The sequence below is a fragment of the Sminthopsis crassicaudata genome, chromosome 4 (assembly GCF_048593235.1).
Source record: "Sminthopsis crassicaudata isolate SCR6 chromosome 4, ASM4859323v1, whole genome shotgun sequence".
Taxonomy (NCBI): domain Eukaryota; kingdom Metazoa; phylum Chordata; class Mammalia; order Dasyuromorphia; family Dasyuridae; genus Sminthopsis; species Sminthopsis crassicaudata.
Window position 1 is genome coordinate 40707121 of NC_133620.1, and position 8339 is coordinate 40715459.

The following is an 8339-nucleotide window of genomic DNA, read 5'->3' on the forward strand; positions in this document are numbered from 1 at the left end:
ATCAGATGACTAAAATTGTGTTTGCCTTTACTGCATGGGGAAATGAGAAGCATAAGTATGCATGATATTAAGCTCCCTAGTGAGGCTGATGCGGGGAGACAAGAGGGGACAAGTAAAGTCATACTAAGGAGAAGTGACATTATTAACGAAATCTTAATTTGAAGGGGAAAAAAAAAGGTCACAGCATTGCTATCTCTTCAATCTATTATTTCTCTTTCTATGTTTAAGGAATGGCGTTCGGGATATTGTCCTGGAAAAGTTTGCTGGGCCATATGACAAAGGAGAGTATTCCCCTTCAGTTCAGAAGACCCTCTATGACATTCAAGTGCTCTCTCTGAGCCAAATTCCAGAGGTACCTTTTTTTCACTAAACACTTTGGAGAGTTTAAATTGAGATAACTTGCTGGGGAGTCTCTCATCCCAAGAAAGATCTTGAAAATAAAATAGAAAACTGAATACTAGCTAAAAAACAACCTGCTCTGACTTAATAATTCTGGCAATCAAAGAAAAAATAAGCAAGCAGAGAAAATTACTAGAACTGGCAATATGGGTTAAGAGCATTATTTTTGACTCTTGTTAAAAACTCTGCTTCCTTTTTGTTTGCTACTGAGTTAGAGTAAGTGTGATCTATAGCACTTCTATGTCACCCCATCGTGGTCTTAGAGTAAACCCAAGGATGTGCTGATAAATGCATCAGCCCAGAGGACAACTTTTCAGCATAATCTGCATTATCAACATGTTCTTGATCACTTTCTTAAGTCTAGGCAATTAACAAAACAATCAAGCAAGCACTGATTTGTAGCATTAATCTATTTCTCAGCTCATACTGAAAATTTAGCAATTTGTCGTCATTAGCCAGTAATACACCCTTAAGTGGATCTATGTTTGTAATGAACCAAAACATACAAGGAGGGGTACAGAGGTTGTGGGCAAACAGTGGTTGTCAGGAAGGGCTAGTTGGGGACTTATGGGGAAAGAATTGAATATGTTTAGTATAAAATGTGAAAAGTAGCCAAAGAGCTGACTTGGGCAATATGAGATGGCAGCAGACAAAAAAGCACATTAAGAAGAAGAGATGTTTTACAAATACTAGAGGGACACCAGCTAGGTAGCTTCAGACACCTACTAGCTGTGGGGAAAAGTCACCATCCCGTCTGTCTCTGTTTCCCCATTTGTTTAAATAACCTGGAGAAGCAAATGGCAAAACACTCCAATATCTTTGTCAAGAAAATCCTCAAGGATCACAAAAATCAGTCATGGCTGGAATGACTTAACAACAGAAAGTCATGAATAGGAACAATTTGGGGATGGAAGTAAAAGAAAGTGGGTGGATGGATAGAAGTTCCAAACAATTATACTCCATGATCTGTGTTACGGAATTGATTTCAGATAGAAGACATGGAAATCAGCCTTCCTAACATCCACTACTTCACCATCGACATGTCCAAAATGGGACTGATCAACAAAGATGAGGTAAGAAAGCTTTTAATGGACTCGGCATGTAGCCACTCTCAATAGCCAGCTATATTTCCCACCCTAAGCTTTGAGAGCAGAAAGCTGTCTACCATCTTAGCAGCTCTTGGGTCTTTCTGGGTGACAGCTAATTAAAAGTTTCACACTTACGACACTTCAAGAAGTCAAGGATTGGATAGTTGAGGAGTGGATGGATGATTGGATGCTAAGAGAGGAGGTGGAGGTAAAATGGAGATAAACAAAGAAAATAGAAGATGTTCAAAGTACAAAACTCTCAGGGAGACTTCCTTGAGAAGTGTTATCTTCTCACATGTCATCGCATTAGTCTTCTCCAACCTGCCAAAAAGTTGTATTGATTAGGAAGCAACAAGTCCAGTAGCAAAGAAGCTTTTTAGGGGAGATGAAAGGATATAGATGTTCTCACTAGAATTATAGCAGGTGAGATAAGGAGGCTCCCTTCTAGCCATGATGTCTGATTAAACAGCTAAATTTTTAAAAGCAGCTAAATTGTGGGAAGGTTTTTTGTTTGTTTATTTCTTTGTTTTCACTTCTCTTTTGAAGTAGAAAAACAATTAAATCATTTCATTTTATGCCATTTGAACCCACATCAGTCCTATCATCAGCATTCTATAGGCAACATTTCTCTTAAATTGTTCTTGTTCAATTTTATGGATAGATTTTTTTGAACTTTGGATTTTTCTATATTGATTAGTTACATAAAATATCTTTGTGTCCACATACATGCTTGTATGTATATTTTGGGCATAATTTCATGCATGCAGGGAAGCTCGACATAGGAAATCCCTCCATCAGTACAAATTGGAAATTCATCTTCCTATAAAACATTTACATGTACATATAGAAGCTAAAATGTTACGAGGTTAACTATATTTCATAGGAACGTATAAAGGGACCTTTGGGTTCAAATGGCACAAAACCCTCATTTGAAAATGAGGAAACTGGGGCCTGAGTGGGCAAAGCTGAGATCTGAGCCCAGATTCTCCTCCTCTAAGCCAACTCCAATGGCCAGGCAGCATACGTGGCTTTGGTCTAACATTGGAAATCTGCTTAATTGTTAAATGCTACACTTTGACTAGAGATTCTATAGACCTTCTAGGCTACACATCTCATGTATAACTGGGCCACGTTTTTCTTTTCATCCTTACTAATCTCTCCATGTTTTCTCTTCTTGAGAACTAGGGTCTAATCTTTCTCTTGCCCCAACTCACAGGACAGATCCCCAAAGGATAGTTCTCTTTGGATCAAAATACTTAGTGTGTCTGCATCCCTGAAACTATAGTTCAGGAGCCTCTACCATTGTGTTTAGCTTTAATAGTCAGCCAGAGGAAAAATAGTTCAAAGTAAAAGCATTTACTGGAGGGGCATATCAAAAAAAGCCTAGCGCCTACTCCAAAATATGACTGAAGCTCTGGGATCAAAAAATGAAGGTGATCTAGAATGTGTGAAATGACATTTCTCCTTCCAGGTCCTTTTCATTTCACCCTAATATATCAGTTGATAATTTAATAGACATAGTGCCAGGCACTATGCTAGACACTGAGAATACAAAAGCAAAGGAAAGCACTCCTTGTCCTCAAAGAGCTTACATTTTGTCAGGAGAAATAACAGTATTATAATAATAACTAGAATTTATGAAGTGTTTATATACGCTCTCACTTAAGACAAAAACCAGGAGAGGTAAGTGCTGCTATTATCCCCATTTTACAGATGAGGAAACTGAGATGAGAAGTTAAATATCTTAACAAGGATCATCAAGTTGAAGTATCTGAGACATTTTGATTCAGGACTTCCTGACTCTAAATCCACCATTCTATCCACAGTGCCACTATATATAAGTATATTCAAGGTATATACAGAATAAATATAAGGTGATTTGTTGGAAGAAGATATTAGCAGTGGTAGGAATCAGGAAACACCTCATGTAGATGTCCTGTAAGAAGAAATATCTAATTATCTGCTGAGAGAAGCAAATGAGCTTCCCCAGACTCCCAAATTCATATAGTAGTAAGGATGCAGGTCTGCCTGTATCCTTAAGCCTCTCATTCTGGGAGCTCCACAGTAGTATCCACAGCTCCAGGAACCTCTTATACTAGTCTTACAATAATCTGTCAGTGAAAAGTGCCAAACTTTGCACCACCCCTGAGTTTCCAAGGAGGGTTCAAAATAGTGTGCTATTTTTATTACCTAATAATATAGATGGAGAGTACTTCTCCCTCCCACCTCCCGTAATATTATACAATTGAAAAATCACTAGGAGGCAGAAGACCTGGGCTCTTGAAACCAGATTTGCCTCTAAACATCTGACTAACTTTGAGCAAGGAATTTCATCACTCAACTTTCAGTTCCCCCATCCACAAAGAGAAGGGATTAGACTCAGGGATCAAAACTCCTAAATTCTGGTTATTTTACAAATACCTAGCCTTCCTTAGGAAGGAGCCTTACAGATATGCATTTGCATTTTTCTCTATGACCAAAATCAAACTGATTCTGTTACCTCTGTGGTGGTTTTTTCTTACTTCTATACAATAACTCTGGGGATGAGAAGACCACAGAAAATGAGTGAGAAGAGAAAAAGAAGGATAATTCCAAAAAGCAAAAGCAAAAGGAACAGGATGAGGAATAGAAAGTAAAATAACCTCCAACTTAGGTTCTGCAAATATTTCAGCCAAAGTAACTTTTGCTTTATCTGGGGATCACTTATCTTATAATTTCATTCTCTGGAGCAGAGCAAAATAGGTCTCTCTGAGCTATCAGAATAAAGGGTACCAAGTCCATGCACTTTGTTCTATAGGAAAACCCACCTTCAGAAACTATTCATTCCTACTTTGTAGGCAATTGTAACAAATTTCATTATCTAGTTTTTCTGCTCTAGTCAGATTAGAAACAGAGAATTGGAAGAAGAGGGTACTATGAATTGGTGGTGGAAAGAAAGGGTAACTGTGAGGAAGACAAGAACAAAATTCCTTAAAAAACCAAACCAAAACAAAACAAAAAAGCATAGTCCTCTAGACCTCTAGAGGCTAGAGGACTATGTTTTGTTGTTGTTGTTGTTTTAGGATTTTTGTATAGGGGCAAGAAATGCTTGAGAGCATAACACTCTTTGTGGCAAACTACACTAATTATCATAATAAAGGCCTTAAGTTTTGATAAAATGTTAAATTATCTTCAAGATGCCAGATGGGTATGTGAGAACTGTATTGATACTCATGGAATTACTAACTATAGTAGATTGTTAGGGCAGACACTATTTAATTTTTGACTCCCCAGGCTTTAAACTTGATAAACACCATGAATAGCCATATGTTTATATATATATTTGTGGGTGGGAACTATCTTTTGCCTCTTGTTGAATCTTTAGGACATAGCACAGTGCTTGGCACATAATCAGGCTTAATATTTATTAACTTATTTGAATCAAAAGCCCTAATGGAAATCTTCAAGTTGGGCAAAAATTTTGGTAAAATAGGAGCAATGTACTGTGCAATGACAAGATTCAATAATGGACAGTTCCCTCAATGGATCAGTCTCTTCCACTCCCCTTTGCACTCCAGCTGCTGAAATCATATTCCTAAAGCACAGTACTGATGAAAGCTCAAGAAGCTCTCCTGGGTCCTGCTTCCATCTAGAATAAAATACGAACTCCTCCATTTGATATTTAAAGCCCCCAGTATTGTGGTTCTGACCTTCCCTCTTCAGGGATATCATTCTCATTCACAAACTCAGCGATCCAGACAAACTGACCAACTTTCTGCTCCTGACAGACATCTTTCTATTGCCTTCCTGACTTTTTATAGTCTCTCTTCTATGTCTGATTTCACATGATTTCACCTCTATCTCTTAGAAGCCAGTTCAGGGGTGACTTCCCAGAGGAGGACCCTATTTCGATACTCCACCCCCTCAATAACCTCCCCAAGATAGTTTTGAATATATTTTGTAAATAGTTTTTATTGAAGGGGTGTGTGTGTGTGTGTGTGTGTGTGTGTAAGCTGTTGATTCTCTCTCTTCCCCAATAAAATAAGTTCCATGAGATTACAAAACTTCTATATCTACCCCATATATATAACAAGATATAACAAGATCCTCATAATTGCTTATTGGACAAGTGTGTTGAATGTTGCATTGTTGAACAAAGCAAGAGTTCACGAAAACATTGAATTACTCTCTGTTAAAGGCAGAGAAGCTAAAAAAAAGGAAGTTAAGCTCTGAGGAATGGAAAAACCAGTGAAAGTCCTAGAAAAGAGATAATAAAACATACCTCCTCTTTCATATTAAAGAGTTGGGGGACTATGAGAGTCAAATATTGGACAGGTTGTCAAACAAGCATTCTGTATCAGATGTTTTTGCTAAATTGCTTTTCTTTGTCACAAGAAGAAGGTGGAAAATGATTAGGAAGTAAAAAGAAAAGGCATAAATATAATTTTTTAATAAGGAGGAAAGTAATTGTGGTATACTGGAAAGAATAATGGCTCTGTAGTGAGAGGTTCTGGATTCAAATTCTGTCTCTGATGTTTAGTGCCAATGAAACCTTGAAAAAAATCATTTAGGGGCAGCGAGGTGGTGCAGTGGATTGAGCACCAGCCCTGAAGTCAGGAGGACTTGAGTTCAAATTTGGTCTCAGACACTATGATCCTGAGCAAGTCTCTTAACTCCAATTGGCTTAGCAGGGGGAAAAAATCATTTAGCCACAATGAGGGCCTCAGTTTACTCAAAAGTAAGCTAAGGGGAAGGGAGTCAGGTTCTTTCTAGTTCCAGAGTTGTGATTTTATGTAACATTTAGGAGAAAAGCCTATAAAATGTTTAAAATATTAAAACAAATAAACAAAAAATTCCAAACCTATTGTCTTGGGGGAGCAAAGGCAGGGAGTTCAGCTTGAAGTATATAAAAAATTAACTTATTTGGAATATTTCGTTTCCCAACAATGATATATATATATATATATATGCATATATATTGGACACGCACACACACACACACATACATACACACACACACACACACACACATATATATATATATATACATAAATAAGGGCATGCAATGTATATGCATGTCTACTTTAAAAACATATATGTATATAATATGTATGTATGATTTATATGCATTGTTTTACTGAATATTTCCATTACATGAATTAACTAGTCAATGGCTACCTGTTTATTTCTTTCACATTAACACTGACTCTATCCATAGGTTCTACTCCCTACTGACAATCCATATGGCAAAATTACTGGCACGGTCAAAAGGAAGCTGTCTTCAAAATTGTAACTCATTTTCACCAGTCATCGAAAGCCATCCCTTTGCTGAAGAGATGTCAGATTGTCGTAGTAGTGTTGGATGTCACAGTAAAAAGCTTTCCTTACTTGCTAAGTGCCAGGTTAATTTATAGAGTATTTTCTTCTCTGATTCAATCATTTCTCTCTACTGGACTTACTTCAATGAAATGTTCTATGGATGAACTTATCTGTGGCTGTGACATGCTTTGCAAAAACAAAATGTTCTATGAAAGCAATGATAATTAACCATAGATCAACTTTCCCTTTGGGTCAGCTTGTGCTTTCTCAGATTCCTGGAGCATTCAAATCGAATCATTAAGAAACTAATAATAAATTATAAAGATGCAAAAATCAATTAATTAGGCCCTAAGTTAGGGAGAAAAAATACCCAATAATGTTTTTGTGCATGTGATGGCGAATTTCTCTTATGGATGATGCAGATAATTTAATGATAGAATCACAGCAAAAATTCATTATCAGGGTAACATCAATTAGTGTCTGAGTACCGCAAATCTGTAAGCACAATGGAGTCCATGGCTCATATGCCTATTTTAATGACATATTTGTGATTCTATGCTTTGACAGTATGTTGGGTTTTAATTTTTTGCAGTCTATAAATAATGATGATCACATAAAGGGTCAGGAGGGAATAGTCAGATTGTTTCTCTTTTAATCATTGAATCACTATGTACAAAAGAGCTACACTTAATAAACACTGATTATTTCAAGACCTCTTGGGGGTTTTGTTCTTGTCTTTTTAATGACCAAATAAAAAAATGACTATGGTTTCTATATTACTTTTGACATTTTAGAAACTGACTTATGAGATTATATCATAATAGATTGCTTAAAGAATCTTTCTTTGTTCAAGAAATTATCTGAGGTGTTTGATGGTAAAATGTTCCTGTTTTACTACCTAAAACTTCATTTCTTACCCCCCACTTTCTACCCCTTTCTAGTATCAAGTGTCTTAGACCCAAGAAACAGATTATCACCAAACTTTATTTGTGAAGATGAGGCTCCAAAAAGTTTTGAGGATGTATGAACAAAAACCCCTTTAACCAATAGCAGAAAAATAGAGTTTCCATCAGCCAATGAAGAAGGATATCATACAAAGGAAGATAATTTTCAAGTGGAATTCAGTACTACATTGAATCAAGTTACTGCAAATAATTGCTACTACATATATATATATATATATATATATATATATATATATATGTATATATATATATATGTATATGTTGCTGTTGTGTAGTTAAATGCAACTTCTTTGAAGAAAGAATCGTTTTGAGTAATGTAGATGATAGAGCTCCGAACCTGGAACCCGATTCAGTGGGTCCAGATGGGAGTTGATCAATCTCTCTTGATTTTTCTTTCTTCACTTGTAAAAAACAAGGAAGGGGCTAGACTCTATGAACTCTAAAGGAAGATCCTTTCTACTTCTAAATCTCTGATCCTATGGCTGTCTTATTTTGTATTTGATCCTCTAGCATTTAGCACACTATTTGAAATGTAGTGAGCCTTTAATAAATGCTTTTTCATTCATTCAAGTGCTTGGCTACGTTTCAT

General features: G+C 36.4%; 1 protein-coding gene across 3 annotated transcripts in view; it reads left to right on the plus strand.

Annotated features, from left to right (window-relative positions):
- The window catches only part of LOC141541847 (uricase), a 116650-nt gene extending 109153 nt beyond the window's left edge, over nucleotides 1–7497 (plus strand). For all 3 annotated transcript variants that reach the window (XM_074266383.1, XM_074266385.1, XM_074266384.1), the window contains exons 6-8: nucleotides 229–352; nucleotides 1389–1472; nucleotides 6685–7497. In XM_074266383.1, the coding sequence (XP_074122484.1) occupies nucleotides 229–352; nucleotides 1389–1472; nucleotides 6685–6759 (283 nt within the window). In that variant the 3' untranslated portion in view covers nucleotides 6760–7497. The remainder of the gene's footprint in view (nucleotides 1–228; nucleotides 353–1388; nucleotides 1473–6684) is intronic.
- Nucleotides 7498–8339: the final 842 nt, after the last annotated feature.